The 16,844-nt window shown below is 41.0% G+C and overlaps 2 protein-coding genes across 2 annotated transcripts in view; one reads left to right on the top strand and one right to left on the bottom strand.

Moving 5' to 3' along the window:
• LOC114785464 (zinc finger protein 493-like) overlaps positions 1–16,844 on the bottom strand; it is a 478,845-nt gene that overhangs the window by 135,210 nt on the left and 326,791 nt on the right. The window lies entirely within an intron of this gene.
• On the top strand, positions 6,792–16,781 carry LOC114785767 (zinc finger protein 883-like; the record flags this gene model as incomplete). The annotated part of the gene is made up of 5 exons (XM_028972344.1): positions 6,792–6,846; positions 9,325–9,435; positions 11,318–12,835; positions 15,316–15,426; positions 16,657–16,781. Coding segments are annotated over 5 exons (1,821 nt in total), but the record flags the coding sequence as incomplete, so codon positions are not given.

Below are 16,844 nucleotides of genomic sequence, written 5' to 3' on the forward strand. Positions count from 1 at the left end.
GAATGAAGCAGAAGGTTCTTTAAACAAGGATATTATTACCAATAATGATTTTAGAATTATTTTCTGCAAGACACACAACATTCATTGTATTCCTAACAGTATTGCTATAAAACACACATAAATAGACAAAGAAGACTTCTGATATTACATAAAGACACACAGTCACCTTTATAATGATTCCCAATAGATTCCTCAGTTCCAGCTAATTTTACAGTTATCCAGTTATTTAACAAATTGGTGATGTTGGAAATGTGTTGTATAAAGAACAGTGAAGAAAAAGTCTCCACATTAAAAGTGTGAATGATCCCAGACATCAGTCTGAATGAGCATTTAGCTGCTAACGTGAAACTACTTTAGCATAACTGTATCTGTTGCTGTTAAACCTGTTCACCAGCCCGCTGGACACAAACTACTTACATTTAAGCTTTTCAAAAAACAATAAAATGTTTCAGAAGAACATTTGGAAGTCTGGCCCGAGTCTGTGTGTTGAGCGAGTTTAAATCTGCCCGCTCCACCCTCACCACACTTTAAACAGTCCGTTTTATTATATTTATGTGGAATAAAATTACTTACCAATAGCCAAAATCATAAAAACTCCAAAAACGGATCATTTACGTCAGCAGGGTGACTCGCGCGTGCACTTGTTTGTGTTTTACTTGGTTTTCCTGCAGATGAAAACAGAAGCAGATTCGTCACACGGCAGCAGATTCGTCAATTTCAGAAAGCAACTTTAAGTAAGACATGAATCATTAAATGAAACGAAACAATCGCGTGTGTTCGTTTTATCAACACTATTTGTATATTCGATGTATATTCAGCTGTGAGTTCATCTTGATTTGGTATGAATTTAAAAGTTTTATTAGAACACTGAATTTGAAATTTCATAGAAATTAAGATTATTAATCTGAGCCTTCTTCTCAGGAGGACGGTAATATTCGATACTACAGGAGTAGAATAAACAAACACACAAACTTTATATTACATTTTCGGAATAAATAAAGTGAAAGTGAAGTGATTGTCATTGTGAAACACTGCACAGCACACAGTGTCCTCTGCTTTTAACCTATCACCCTTGGTAAGCAGTGGGCAGCCACGCAGAACGTTGTTGACGTATGCTGGCGTGGTGGGTGTACGCCTACCTTGATGACATCCTGATCCACTCACTGTCACTTGAAACTCCAGCATGTGACAGCAGTCCTCAATAGACTGCTTGCTTGCTGTACTGTAATTTGGAGAAATGTGCTTTCCACCAGCGCTCCACCACGTTCCTGGGCTTCACCATCTCATCCCAGGGTGTGGCCATGGAGCCCAAGAAACTGGAGGCAGTAGCGTCATGGCCCCTACCCACAAAGCTAAAGCAGCTGCAACAGTTACTTATGTAGTTTTAATACTATATATGGATTTATTTATATCTAAAACCATTGTGTTCCTAAGCAAGACACTTAACCCTGAGTGTCTCCAGGGGGGGGCGCTGTCCCTGTAAATACTGATTGTAAGTTGCTCTAGATAAGAAATGTAAATGAAAGAAGTAGAAAATCATAGATCAAGAATTCTGAGCTCTGCCCACCCACAAAACGAAAAGAGTCAAAATGGTCCAGTCAAAAAAAAAATCGTAGAACAAAAATTCGAATGCATCTACCCGAGTAGCATGACTTTTTTTTTCCATAAAAATGTGTCTCCTGTGCTTATCTGCATCTTGAAACGAATAATGAAGTCAGAGAAAAATCTCCTACGGTGCGGCTTCATCACTCAAATTGTCTATATCAAGCGTGCTGACATGCTGCCGATCTCGTTCACCTTCCCTGTTCACACAATTGTATCTTCTTCCCCTCAGCCGCGCCACATAATGTAGATTTAATGTATAACTTCAACAAATAAGTAGTAAGGATAAAATCAACCTTTTCTCCATGTCTACATGGTATGTATCGATGCTTTGGGTTTTCTATCGAAGCTTCATCCAAGGCTACATTACAGTCACAGTGCCCCTGCTCTCACCACGATCTTTCCAGATGACGCCATCCAAGCCTTCAAATTACTCTACAGCATCTTGACTCTTCTGACCTCTTCATCATTGAGGTTGACGCATCAGAAGTGGGCGCCAGCGCTGTCCTGTCACAACGCGGTCCATCCTTGTTGTTACGAGATGGAGGACCGTGAGCTGTTTAAAGTGAAGTGATTGTCACTTGTGATACAAAGCCGCACAGCACACAGAGCACACAGTGAAATTTGCCCTCTGCCCATCACCCTGAGTCATGACAGGCACCATAGCAGGTGCCTAGGGAGCAGTGTGTGGGGACGGTGCTTTGCTCAGTGGCACCTCAGTGGCACCTTGGTGGATCGGGTTTCGAACCGGCAACCTTCTGATTACGGGTTCCCTCAGGACATCGTGTCTGACTCGAGTCCCCAATTTGTCTCAGCTGTTTGAGAGGCATTCTGCCATCTCATCGGTACCACCTGCAGTCCAACGGCCAGGCGGAGAGAGACAACCAACAGCTGGGACATTTCCTGAGGTGCTTTGTCTCCAAACACCAGCAGACATGGCTCCACTTCCTGCTGTGAACTGAAAACAAGCTCTAGAAAAAGACTATGGCTATGACAAACACATGTCTGGTGTCCGGCATGTCAGAGGCATGTCTGCTTGGCAAGAGTATTGGCACCAGGCAGAGACAGGTTAGACTTTTATACATGTACTTTAAAAAAGTTTATTTCTAAATTTTATTCCTTTTTATATGCTAATGACTCTGGACTGTTGAGCACGGTGGCCCGGAAATGGGAGGAAGATCTGGGTAATGTTTATATAGACGATGACTGGCAGGAGGCTATGAAAAGTGTCAGATACACTTTTATTTGTAACCGGCTTAGAGAGACTCAATATAAGATTTTACACAGGTTACATATAACGCCAGTATTAATGAATAAGATTGATTCCTCTGTGCCGGCTCTCTGTGTTAAATGCCACACAGAGCTGGGGACATACTTTCACTGTTTCTGGGGGTGTAGGCTCATCTCAAGATTTTGGAATTTTGTTGCTCATGAAATCAGTACCATCCTTAAGATAAAACTGAAAGCGGATCCTGGACTTTTTCTTTTGGGCTCCCGTCTAAAAGACAAGCAACTTCACTGAAACTTGATGCCAAAAGTTATAGATTATTAGACAAATTACTACTTGTGGCAAGAAAGTGTATTCTTATTAGATGGATAAAAAATACTCCCCCCTCTGTCACACAATGGTATAGAGAGATTTTTGCAGTCCTGCCTCATGAGAGGCTGGCGGCTGTGCTTAGGGATAATATAAATAGCTTTCAGAATATATGGTCTCCCTTTTTAGATCACTTATCTCCAAATGTGAGAGAAATGGTTTTGTGTGTCAATTAGGGTTTTGCGATGGTTATATTTTTATATCTATATATAAAATTTTTTTTTATAAAGAATGGTCTTGGTTCTGTTGGGTTTTTTTCGTGTGTATATATGTGTGTTATAAATGACATGTTTCTACTATGGTATTATTTAAATTCTTTTTTGTGTATTCTTTTTGTTTATAGACTTGTTTTTATTGCTTAAGTTGTTTCTGTATTTTTGAAGTGAAATTCAAGTCACAATACCTTAAAGTGATTGTACATCTATCTGTAAATACTGAATAAACATGTCAAGGAAAAAAAAAAAAAAAAAAAAAAGTTTATTATTTTGAATAAATTCGCCAAATCCTCAAGTGAACTTTTTTCATGTTGTCATTATGGGGTGTTGTATAGTGTGGAATTCTGAGGGGGGAAAATGACATTTATTTTGGAATAAGGCTGTAACATAACTTTTACATTTACATTTACAGCATTTATCAGACCCCTTATCCACAGCGACTTACAGTCAGTAGTTACAGGGACAGTCCCCCCCGGAGCAACTTAAGTGTTAAGTGTCTTGCTCAGGGACACAATGGTAGTAAGTGGGATTTGAACCTGGGACTTCTGGTTCATAGGCGAGTGTCTTACCCACTAGGCTACTACAACCCACCCATAACAACAAAATGTAAAAAAAATACGTTCACTATATCTATCAATCTTGCCAGACCTTACATTTCTTACTTGTTTAATCTGGGTTTGTATTTTGTGCTTCAGCATTTGCAATGAACCACCAGTCATAGTTCGAATAACAGGGGTAATGAGGGGTATGGTACCCTGATCACAAAGAGACAAAATTAGCTGTTTTGGGGGGAGGGGATCTTAACGTTTTTATTTTCTTGTAATAATAATAAAAAAAGAAGATAACATCACATAACATTTTATGTAAACCCGAAGGCGTGTGGCAAATGGCAGAACTCAAAACAACTTAACGCAAACAATTAAAGATTAAAGTGAATGTCACTTGTGATACACAGCAGCACAGCACACGGTGAAATTTGCCTGGGTGAGCAGTGGGCAGCCATGACAGGCGCCCGGGGAGCAGTGTGTGGGGACGGTGCTTTGCTAAGTGGCACTTTGGCAGATCGGGATTCGAACTGGCAACCTTCTGATTACGTGGCCACTTTCTTAACCGCCAGGCCACCACTGTCCCAACAGTTGCCAGGTCCACTAAAGGGTTCACGAAAATGTCGGAGCCACCCTCTGCATTGGGCACAGGTGATGTCTCCATCTGAAGCCAATCCTGACAGTTAGTAGCCAGCAAAATCTAGCCTGTTGAAAATGTGTTATTTTACAACCTTCAATTATTAGTTTAAATGTTTCATCTACAAATGCAGAATATCTCAAATAGTGGGGCAATGCCAGGGGGGGACACTTCACTATAAAGTGAAGCAGGATTCAGAGAGCGATGAAGATAATGACTACATATTAAGCGGATTTTTAGAACAGGGAGTTGGCAAAGGAGCTTGCTCCATCTTATTGGGGGCAGTGGTGGCCAAGCGGTTAAGGAAGCGGCCAGAAGGTTACCAGTTCAAATCCCGATCCGCCAAGGTGCCACTGAGGTGCCACTGAGCAAAGCACCGTCCCCACACACTGCTCCCCGGGCGCCTGTCATGGCTGCCCACTGCTCACTCAGGGTGATGGGTTAAATGCAGAGGACACATTTCACTGTGTGCACCGTGTGCTGTGCTGCTGTGTATCACATGTGACGATCACTTCACTTTAATGAGACAAACCTAAGTCTCCCATTAGATGGAGGGTCAGATTAATGTTAATATTTATGTTAATTGTAATTCATTATTGTAATCAGAATCAGAATCGTATTTATTGGCCAAGTAAGTGCAAGCACATACAAGTGTACATAAAGTGCAGTGTGCAATGATGGAGGTGATTTACAGTTTCTGCTGTTTAGGAGGGAGATGGCGAGGGGGAAGAAGCTGTTCTTGTGTCGGCTGGTCCTGGTCTGCAGGCTTTTATAACGTCTGCCAGAGGGCAGCAGGTCAAAGAGCCTGTGACCAGGGTGTGAGGGATCTGAGAAGATTCTCTCTGCTCTTTTCCTGGATCTGGAGAGGTACAGGTCCTGGATGGAGGACAGGGGGGCACCAGTGGTCCTTTCTGCTGTCCGCACAGTCCGCTGCAGTCTGATCCTGTCCTGTTTAGTGGCTGCGCCATACCAGGCGGTGATGGAGGAGCACAGGACAGACTCAATGACCGCAGTGTAGAACTGGATCAGCAGCTCCTGTGGAAGACTGTACTTCCCCAGTTGCCTCGGGAAGTACATCCTCTGCTGGGTCTTTTTGAGGATGGAGGAGATGTTGGTCTCCCACTTCAAGTCCTGGGAAATGGTGGTGCCCAGGAACTTGAAGGTCTCAAGGTCTTTTTTGCCCTTATGGCCTTTCCCCTCTTTACCCATCATATTAATAAATGCATACATCCCGATCTACACTCCAGTCCAGTCGGTGGCGGTAATGCACCATTAAGGTGACAACCGCCATACAACACCAGAAGAAGAAGAAGCTTCCTGTCCCACTTGGAGTCGCTTTCTGAAATTGGCGAATCTGCTGCCGTGTGACGAATCTGCTTCTGTTTACATCTGCAGGAAAACCAAGTAAAACACAAACAAGTGCACGCGCGAGTCACCCTGCTGACGTAAATGATCCGTTTTGGTAAGTAATTTTATTCCACATAAAATGTAATAAAATGTAAAAACGCGTGTTATTTGGACTGTTTAAAGTGGCGGTCTGGTGAGGGAGGAGCGGGCTGATTTAAACTCGCTCTACACACATACTCTGGTCAGACTTCCAAATGTTCTTCTTGCACTTTTTATTGTTTTTTTAAAAAGCTTAAATGTAAGTAGTTTGTGTCCAGCGGGCTGGTGAACAGGTTTAACAGCAACAGATACAGTTATGCTAAAGTAGTTTCACGTTAGCAGCTAAATGCTCATTCAGACTGATGTCTGGGATCATTCACTTTTAATGTGGAGACTTTTTCTTCACTGTTCTTTATCCAACACATTTCCAACATCACCAATCACATTTAAATAAGAAAACACTCTGCTGTGATTGTCTGTAAAAGACTGCAGCAGCTCACATGAGCTACAAGCCTTTTTATGTGAATAGAGAGAAGCTGGAGTTGGTTGTGTTCGCTGTAAAATTAGCTGTACCTGAGGAATCTCCTGGGAATCATTTATAAAGGTGACTGTGTGTTTTTATGTAATATCAATTATTATTGGTGATAAGATGATTGTTGAAATAACCTTCTGCTTCATTCCAAGGTCCCAAGATGGATCCCAGTCTGTCTCTGTTACCTGCTGATCTGAGGAGTGTAGACCAGAGCAGCACACATGTTAAACCAGAAATATCAGCAGATACCATCACATCTCTGAACTGCGGTAAAATACTGGAACCAACAGGAATTGATGTGAAGAAAGAGTCGGATGATGATGAATATTCAGGTGAGTGGAGTCAAAAAGATTGGAGGGACTATGCCAAAGATTGGCACCGTTCTCTTGTGTGGGCGGGGCTTCTCCTCATTGGCCAGCAGGAATTTGAGTGACCGCTCTGTTCCCCGGAACAAGTGATGGGAAGTTTGGCTCTTTACAGGGTGCCTCATATTGTCAGAAGGCCTTTTTTGTTGATAAATCATATTTGCCAAGTAAGGCTGAAATATGAGGCACTCTGTAAAGAGCCCTATCGGCGCGAAATATGCATGCACAGCTACAACAACCGGCAACCTTCTGATTAGGGCTGCTAATAATAATTTATAATAATAATAATAATAATTTAATAAATAACAATTTAAATAATTGATTAATCTGTTGATTAATTGGGAAATCAGAAAAAATATATATAAAAACAAGAAAGGCATTCATTTCCAACCCTTTTAAAACATAAATAAATCTTTAGAAAGTGCACAAACATGTTGCTCCTTGAGCTTTTATAATAATAATAATAAATAAAAAATGAATTAACACAAAAACATGAATATGTATACTTTACATCTGCCAAATAAAAAATAAAGTGCCACCTGAGCTGCCAGAACAAAACAAATCAGAAAATGTAACACACACACACTTTCTTTCGCTGCCTTTGTTCAGACACTTGCAAAAATGAAAAATGTGTGCATGTCCACATGCTCCTGGCTCAGGCTCGCTCTTTTCTTAGAGTCTGTGTTGCCTGTTGTACAAAAACAGCTGCTCGGATGGTGTTGATGTGGCAGGGATGCAGAAGTAAGAAGTGAAGTGATTGTCTTTGCGAAATACTGAAATCGACGTATTTCTCCTCTTTAATAGACAAGAACAAAAATAATCCCAGATTCCTGTTTAATACTGTAGCCAAACTAACCTGGAATAAGACCGACATGGATACTATCACTCAATATCATCATAGTAGCAATGATTTTATGACCACCTTTATTGCTAATCTTCAAATAGCAGAGCACCAATTAGAATGCTTCAAACCTAATCATCAAATCAATGTACTTGCGTATTAGAACCTCTTCCTACAAGTTTCCTTAAGCAAGTAGCACCGATTTTATAAATATTTTTTAATTCCTATCCTTACAATGATTAAATCGTCGCTTAGCACCAGCCACATACCAAGTTCGTTGAAGGTAGCAGTCATCAGACCCCAGTTTAAAAACTTCATCTTGATCACAGTCAGAATTTGAATTATAGACCAATTCATTTAAACTCTCCTAGAGTTTTTTAAGTGTGGGGCTCGCTTTTGCTTTCTCTATCTGCCATGTACCAAGTACCGTATACAAAGCATAAGAAACAGAAGGTAACCTTTCTCCTTATGATTACTTAATGGGACAAATTTCAGATTTGACCGTCTGAGCTGCCGCTCTCTGAATGGCAAAGCAGAACAGCCAAAAGCTCTCTTTACACCTATCGCCATTTCTAACCACTGCACGACCATAGACAGGTTAGGGAAACTCATATAAATGTCAAATAATCTAACAATGTGAAATTTTCTCTTACAGGGGACCTATGTTAGAACTCACTTGTAACTTTCTTATAGTCTGACTTGGTTAAGAAAACTATAACCAACTGAATAAAATAATTGTATTCCTAGTGAACCAAAACTGATTATTTCATTATAGTAACATTGTCGCTCTGGATAAGCCGTCTGCCAAATGCCATAAATGTAATGTGTTTTATAGATGCAGAAACAGAGGCTAACTTTTTGCAATTAAAAAAGTCTGAGGTGTATTAAAAAAAGTTTTAATGTCTTGCAATGCGCACAAATGGCAGAACTCAAAACAACTTAACACAAACAATTCAAGATTAAAGTGAACGTCACTTGTGATACACAGCAGTTTGTTAACTGTTGGGCGTGTTTGAGCTCCTCTGGACCACTGCTTCCTTTAGGCTGTTCTGATGTTGGTTAGCTGTGCTGAGTCTGCTGTTGTCTTGTACATGTTAGCTTACTGTAAATTAAAGTACCGTCTGTACGTTTTGTTTGGTTGTGTGTCTAACATCAGACCTCCTCTTCTCCACATCTTTGTTAAGTTTCTTTAACCCCTAGGGGGACGTGACAAATTGGGGCTCCTGGTTATTTTGTCCTGGTTCTGTGTTTGTGGTCAGCTCCCCGAGTTTTTGTTGGTGTGGAATGAGTTGTGGGGTACACTGGTGGGAATTGTTGATTTGGTAAGTTTGTTTGTCTCTTGGGGACTTAGCTGTGGCAGTGCCCTCACTGCAGAGCACCACGTTTGTTATTTTAGCCCCCCCTCTTTTTTAAAATTTTTTTTTATTTAAAGTCGCCTTCTAAATCCATACCCTCCCAAGTTTGTTTTTCTTCAGGATGGGGATTCATTTGTGTTCACAATCACAGGTGTGGGTCTAGTGAAAGTGAAGAATAATAAGTTAATTTTTGACTTCATTATGAGCTGATGGGCTGTTATTGTCATTTTCTCTGTATCTTTGTCATAGATGTTAAACCAGAAAAATCATCAGATTCAATCGCATCTCTGATCGGTGGTAAAATACTGAAACCAACAGGAATTGCTGTGAAGAAGGAGTTGGATGATAAAGAATATTCAGGTGAGTGGAGTTCTGTTTCATATAAAGAACTGTATTGAAACACATCAGGCTTTTTACTATCAGGAAACCATGAATGACACTAACTACAAATGTGGCAGACATAACCATTAGCAGAAATGATGCTCTGTTCAATTCGATTCACAGATCTTTATTTGTCAATTTAAAAAGGCGCAGTGGAGCAGCTCACACATACAAGAACGGTTACATTAGACACAACATATGACACACAATACCAATTTTCTGTATATTATACTATAAACAATGATTAAATAACTAGACATAACAGAAGCAGCAAGGTGCATAATTTTAAAAAGTGAAAAAATGGGGTGGGGGTTGGGAGAGTGTGAGGTGATAGTGGTTGTTTTGGAGGCATATCAGGACAGCTTTGGGGACAAAGGTGACCCTTCCTCCGCTGTGTCCTCCAGCCGGAGGCATCAGAGGCAGCGTTTGGTAGGGAGCAACTCAAAGGCAGAGTTCAGCAGGTGTGAGGGGTTTCTAATGATCTTGAGTGCCAACCTGCATGTCACCACCGTCTCCTTGGTTTAAAAGTAAACGTTCGGTTCCAGAAAGTCCAATATCCACAGCATTGTTCTTGCAGACAAACTGAACAACATTTTTGTCCACTTTGATGTAATGGATGCAACTACTGAGAACTCAGATAGCCCAGTAGAGACCGCTGACCAGCTGGCAGAGGTGTTTCAGTAAGGCCCCATCCAGACAAAAATGGAGACAGCGTTTCAGGGGACCCAGAACAGTTATTTTCTGGAACTGGTAATTTTTTCCATATGAACAGCAAAAGTTTGCCTCGATTCGCAGCATTGTTATTCAATGTTGACTCTGCCGCATGGTCCTGACAATAAGCTCAACCACTAACGGGTCTTAGAGAAAAGTATTGTATACTGGGCCTAAGAAAGGAGTGGGACTAGAATAGTTTCAACTAGAAGTTTCCTTCCCACCCAGGGAATTCCTAGTTTTCACAATTGCTCTCTGAAAGGTTTGAAAAATTTTTATTTTCTGAAAAATAAATATCTAATATATATTCATGCACTTCAAGATTTCTTCAAAGTTTGCATTCAAGTGGCATTATATTAATAAACTGATCAACTTTGAGATATGGTGCATTCAAATAATTTTTTACAATTTTTCTATAATTACTAGTGTTTTATTGTCTTGTCTTATTGTTCTTTTAGTCACAGGGTACAATCTTGTGTGGCAGTGAAATCCACTGAACTGATTTTAAGGTCATCAACACCTTATTTATGTATTTATTTATAAGACTGTTTTGGAGAATGAATGAACCTGATATAAGCAAGTACACCCAAAATGATATATATTGTATAGATCATCTGAACTACCCCCCCCCCCCCCCCCCCCCCCCCCCCCCCCCCATATGGAATCTTTCCAAGAATGATTAGATTTGTGAAAATAATTTGGCGCACCTGTAATCAAAAAGTATCCCAAATGATCTGATACTTAGAGCAATCATGGTACTATTTAATTTCATTTATGCAAACATTGTGTCTTCCGCACAGTGGTGGCATGGCAGGTAAGGAAGTAAACTCGCAACCAAAGGTTTGCAAGTTCAAAGCCTGAACTGCCAAGGTGGCATTGAGGTATCATTAAGCAAGGTACCCTGCCCACACACTGCTCCCTGGGCATCTTTCATGGCTACGCACTGTGGTTATGGGTTAAATACAGAGAACACTTTTAATTGTTTCAGCGTATGCATTGCTGCTGTGTATCACAATGACAAAAATGCTTTAATTTTCAATATCCAATTTATTATTCACCAATTGTGTCCAAAACAATTGCTTGTCATGTAATGTCATGTAATTTCATGAATCAAGTTCAAGCATGTCTTTTAAATTGGTTGATTTTACAGATCAGGAAAGCAAAATTGCTGATCAAAGGTGTAAAGAGAAAACTGAAGAAAAGCTGCACCAGTTCAACAAGTATGACAACAGTTTAAGACGAGTGAAGATCCATCAAACACGTCAGAGAAATTATTCTAAAGAGAAGCTTTACCAGTGTGAAGAATGTGGGAAGGATTTTGCAGAAGCATCACACCTTATAATACACAAGAGGACACATACTGGAGAGAAGCCCTACCAGTGTGTACAATGTGGGAAAAGTTTTACACGAGCATCAGATCTTAAAATTCACAAGATAGCACATACTGGAGAAAAGCCCTACCAGTGTGTACAATGTGGGAAATGTTTTACACGAGCATCATACCTTAAAAAACACAAGAGGACACATACTGGAGAAAAACCTTACAAATGTGTGCAATGTGGGAAGAGTTTTGCACAAGCATCAAACCTTATTACACATAAGAGGACACATACTGGAGAGAAGCCCTACCAGTGTGAACAATGTGGGAAATGTTTTACACAACCATCAAACTTTAAAAACCACAAGAGGACACATACTGGAGAAAAACCTTACAAATGTGTGCAATGTGGGAAGAGTTTTGCACAAGCATCATACCTTATTACACATAAGAGGACACATACTGGAGAGAAATCCTACCATTGTGTACAATGTGGGAAGAGTTTTAAACTAGCAACACACCTTAAAAACCACAAAAGAACACATACTGGAGAGAAGCCCTACCAATGTGTGCAATGTGGAAAGAGTTTTGCACGAGCATCAAGCCTTATTACACATAAGAGGACACATACTGGAGAGAAGTCCTACCATTGTGTACAATGTGGGAAGAGTTTTACACTAGCATCATACCTTAGAATTCACAAGAAGACACATACTGGAGAAAAGCCGTACCAGTGTGTACAATGTGGGAAAAGCTTTTCAGAAGCATCATACTTTAAAAGACATGAAAAGACACATACTGGAGAGAAGCCCTACCAGTGTGGACAATGTGGGAGGAGTTTTGCAGACGCATCAGAACTTAAAATTCACAAGAGTACACATACTGGAGAAAAGCCCTACCAGTGTGTACAATGTGGGAAGAGTTTTGCACGAGCATCACGCCTTAAAAGACATGAAAAGACGCATAGTGGAGAGAAGCCCTACCAATGTGGACAATGTGGGAAGAGTTTTGCACAAACATCAGACCTTAAAAGACATGAAAAGACGCATAGTGGAGAGAAGCCCTACCAATGTGGACAATGTGGGAAGAGTTTTGCACAAACATCAGACCTTAAAAGACACAAGAGTACACATACTGCAAATACCTACCAATGCACTTTTTGCTCTAAATGGTTTAGAACATTAGATCAACTCAAACATCATCAACATTTACATACTGAAGAAAAGGCTGACAAGCATACAGAGTGGAAATTGAAGAAATCAGATATCATCACACCTGTGGATTGTGTTGAAACAGTGGAAGTAACAGTGAAGGATGAGAAGCAGGACTTGCATGATGTGATTCGTTCAGGTGAGTGAAATAAAATGTAAGCATTTCAGATAGTGAGTGAATTTTTGCTCAGTGGCACCTCAGCTTGGTGGTTGGAGATTTGAACCGGCAACCTTCTGATTAGGGCTGCTACTAACGATTTTTAAATAATTGATTAATCTGTTGATTAATTGGTGAATCTGATATATATATATATATATATATATAAAAACAAGAAAGACATTCATTTCCAACCCTTTATTTAAAAACAGAACTAAAATCTTTAGGAAGTGAACATCTTTAGCAAGAAACATCTTGCTCCTTGAGCTTTTATAATTATAGTTCCTTTTTTATTTATTAACACAAAAAACATAAATAAAGTGCCACTTAAGCTGCCAAAATAAAAAACCAGACACCTCGGACAGTAACAGGTTGAAGATCTTTGTAAAGACTCTGGCCAGCTGATCTGCACAGTTCCTCAGCACACGTCCAGAAACACCAGTGGGACCTGCCTGGGGTTTATAGCCTGGCGCGAGCATCTCACTTCATGTTCCACCACCTTAAGGGTGGGGGTGAAGTTGCTGTGAGCTGCTGCTGCTTCATTTGGAACAGCAGGCTCTGGTGACTCCTGCTCAAAATGTTCAAAGAAGTGGTTCAGCTCCTCTGCCATTGAGGCATCACCTTCACCTGGTCCATGACTCAGCCTGTAGTTGGTGAGGTGCTGGACTCACTCCCAAACTTGCCTGCCTGCTGTCCAGTGATGTCAATCCTCCTCCTGTAGTCCCTCTTGACCTTCCTGACTGCTCTCTTCAGGTTGTTTGCTGAAAGGGGCAGTGGTGGCTTAGCAGAAGTGGCCCCGTAACCGGGAGGTTTCCGGCGCCAAGGTGCCACTGAAGTGCCACTGAGCAAAACACCGTCCCCACACACTGCTACCCCGGCGCCTGTCATGGCTGCCCACTGCTCACCAAGGGTGTTGGTTAAATACAGAGGACACATTTCATTGTGTCACCTTGTGCTGTGCTGCACCATATCACAATAAGAATCACTTCACTTTCACTGTGACAGTGTCCACGCAGGTCTTGATGTGGCACAGTACACTGTCAGTCCAGCGTTCCAGGTCAGGTTGTTCAAAAATGTCCCAGTCTGAGTACAGTCTGACACTCGCCTATGAACCAGAAGACCCAGGTTCAAATCCCACTTACTACCATTGTGTCCCTGAGCAAGACACTTAACCCTGAGTGTCTCCAGGGGGGCTGTCCCTGTAACTACTGGTGGTTTGTGTGGCTGTTTCCTTAGCCCAGCTAGGAAACAGCCTCGCTTTTGCTTTCTCTCTCTGCCGCCATCTTGGGACTGGCCATATACCAAGTACCATATACCAAGCATAAGAAACAGAAGGTAACCTTTCTCCTTATGATGACTTAACTGGACAAATTTCAGATCTGATTGTCTGAGCTGCTGCTCTCTGAATGGCAAAGCAGAATGGCCAAAAGGTCTCTATCGCTATTTCTAACCACTGCAGGACCATAGACAGGCTAGGTGAACTCATATAAATGTCAAATAATCTAACAATTTGAAATTTTCATTGACAGGGGACTTATGTTAGACTAACTTGTAACATTCTTATAGTCTGACTTGGTTAAGAAAACTATAACAGAGTGAATAAAATGATTAATGATTAAAATGATTAATTCATTATAGTAACATTGTCGCTCTGGATAAGCCATCTGCCAAATGCCATAAATGTAATGTGTTTTATAGATGCAGGAACAGAGGCTATCTTTTTGCAATTACAAAAGTCTGAGGTGTGTTAAAAAAAAAAAAAAAAGTACAGGCTTTTAAAAAGCTGCACTTGTTGGGCTCAGGTCTACTCGCCTCTCTCTGACTGCAGTTTTGTGTGTGTGTTTATGGTTCTTCTTTGTTAACTGTTGGGCGTGTTTGAGCTCCTCTGGACCACTGCTTCCTTTAGGCTGTTCTGATGTTGGTTAGCTGTGCTGAGTTTGCTGTTGTCTTGTACCTGTTAGCTTACTGTAAATTAAAGCACCGTCTGTACGTTTTGTTTGGTTGTGTGTCTAACATCAGACCTCCTCTTCTCCACATCTTTGTTAAGTTTCTTTAACCCCTAGGGGGACGTGACAAATTGGGGCTCCTGGTTATTTTGTCCTGGTTCTGTGTTTGTGGTCAGCTCCCCGAGTTTTTGTTGGTGTGGAATGAGTTGTGGGGTACACTGGTGGGAATTGTTGATTTGGTAAGTTAGTTTGTCTCTTGGGGACTTAGCTGTGGCAGTGCCCTCGTGGAAGAGCACCACGTTTGTTATTTTAGCCCTTCTCTTTTTTTTTTATTTTATTCAAAGTCGCCTTCTAAATCCGTACCCTCCCAAGTTTGTTTTTCTTCAGGATGGTGATTCATTTGTGTTCACAATCACAGATGTGGGTCTAGTGAAAGTGAAGAATAATAAGTTAATTTTTGACTTCATTATGAGCTGATAGGCTGTGATTGTCATTTTCTCTGTATCTTTGTCATAGATGTTAAACCAGAAAAATCATCAGATTCAATCGCATCTCTGATCTGTGGTAAAATACTGGAACCAACAGGAATTGTTGTGAAGAAGGAGTTGGATGATGAAGAATATTCAGGTGAGTGGAGTTCTGTTTCATATAAAGAACTGTATTGAAACACATCAGGCTTTTTACTATCAGGAAACCATGAATGACACTAACTACAAATGTGGCAGACATAACCATTAGCAGAAATTATGCTCTGTTCAGTTTAGTTCACAGATCTTTATTTGTCCCTGAGGGGCAATTTAAAAGGCGCAGTGGAGCAGATCACACATACAATAAGTGTTACATTAGACACAACATATGAGACACAATAGCAAATGTATGTATATTGTACTATAAACAATGATTAAATAACCATACATAACAGAAGCAGCAAGGTGCATAATTTTAAAAAGTGAAAAAATTAGAACCTCAAATCTGAGTAGAATTGAGTTGGGGGTGGGGGTTCGGAGAGTGTGAGGTGATGATGGTTATTTTGGAGGGATGTCTGGACAGCTTTGGGGACAAAGGTGACCTTCCTACTCTGTGTCCTCCAGTCGGAGGCATCAGAGCCAGCGTTTGGTAGGGAGCAACTCAAAGGCAGAGTTCAGCAGGTGTGAGGGGTTTCTAATGATCTTGAGTGCCAACCTGCATGTCACCACCGTCTCCTTGGTTTAAAAATAAAAGTTCAGTTCCAGAAAGTCCAATATCCACAGCATTGCTCTTGCAGACAAACTGAACAACATTTTTGTCCACTTTGATGTAATGGATGCAACTACTGAGAACTCAGATAGCCCAGTAGAGACCGCTGACCAGCTGGCAGAGGTGTTTCAGTAAGGCCCCATCCAGACAAAAATGGAGGCAGCGTTTCAGAGGACCCAGAACAGTTATTTTCTGGAACTGGTAATTTTTTCCATATGAACAGCAAAAGTTTGCCTCGATTCGCAGCATTGTTATTCAATGTTGACTCTGCCGCATGGTCCTGACAATAAGCTCAACCACTAACGGGTTTTAGAGAAAAGCATTGTCGTGTATGCTGGGCCTAAGAAAGGAGTGGGACTAGAATTGTTTCTAAGTTTCCTTCCCACCCAGTGAATTCCTGGTTTGCGTAACTGCTCTCTGAAAGGTCATAAAAAGGTTTAATGATCTATTGATCTTGAGTGCCAACCTGCATGTCTGTTGGTCACAGATGTGGGATCTTAGAGCACACAGTGACAGTGCTCACCTGTAGTCAAAAGGTATCCCGATGATGTGATACTTAGAGCAATCATGGTACTATTTAATTTCATTTGTGCAAACATTGTTTCTTGTGCTTCCCCACAGTGGTGGCATGGCAGGTAAGGAAGTAAACTCGCAACTGAAGATTTGCAAGTTCAAAGCCTGAACTGCCAAGGTAGCATTGAGGTATCATTAAGCAAGGTACCCTGCCCACACACTGCTCCCTGGGCAGCTTTCATGGCTACGCACTAAGGACACATTTAGATGTTTCTCTGTATGCAGTGCTGCTGTGT

This window comes from Denticeps clupeoides, chromosome 3 (genome assembly GCF_900700375.1).
Source record: "Denticeps clupeoides chromosome 3, fDenClu1.1, whole genome shotgun sequence".
Taxonomy (NCBI): Eukaryota; Metazoa; Chordata; class Actinopteri; order Clupeiformes; family Denticipitidae; genus Denticeps; species Denticeps clupeoides.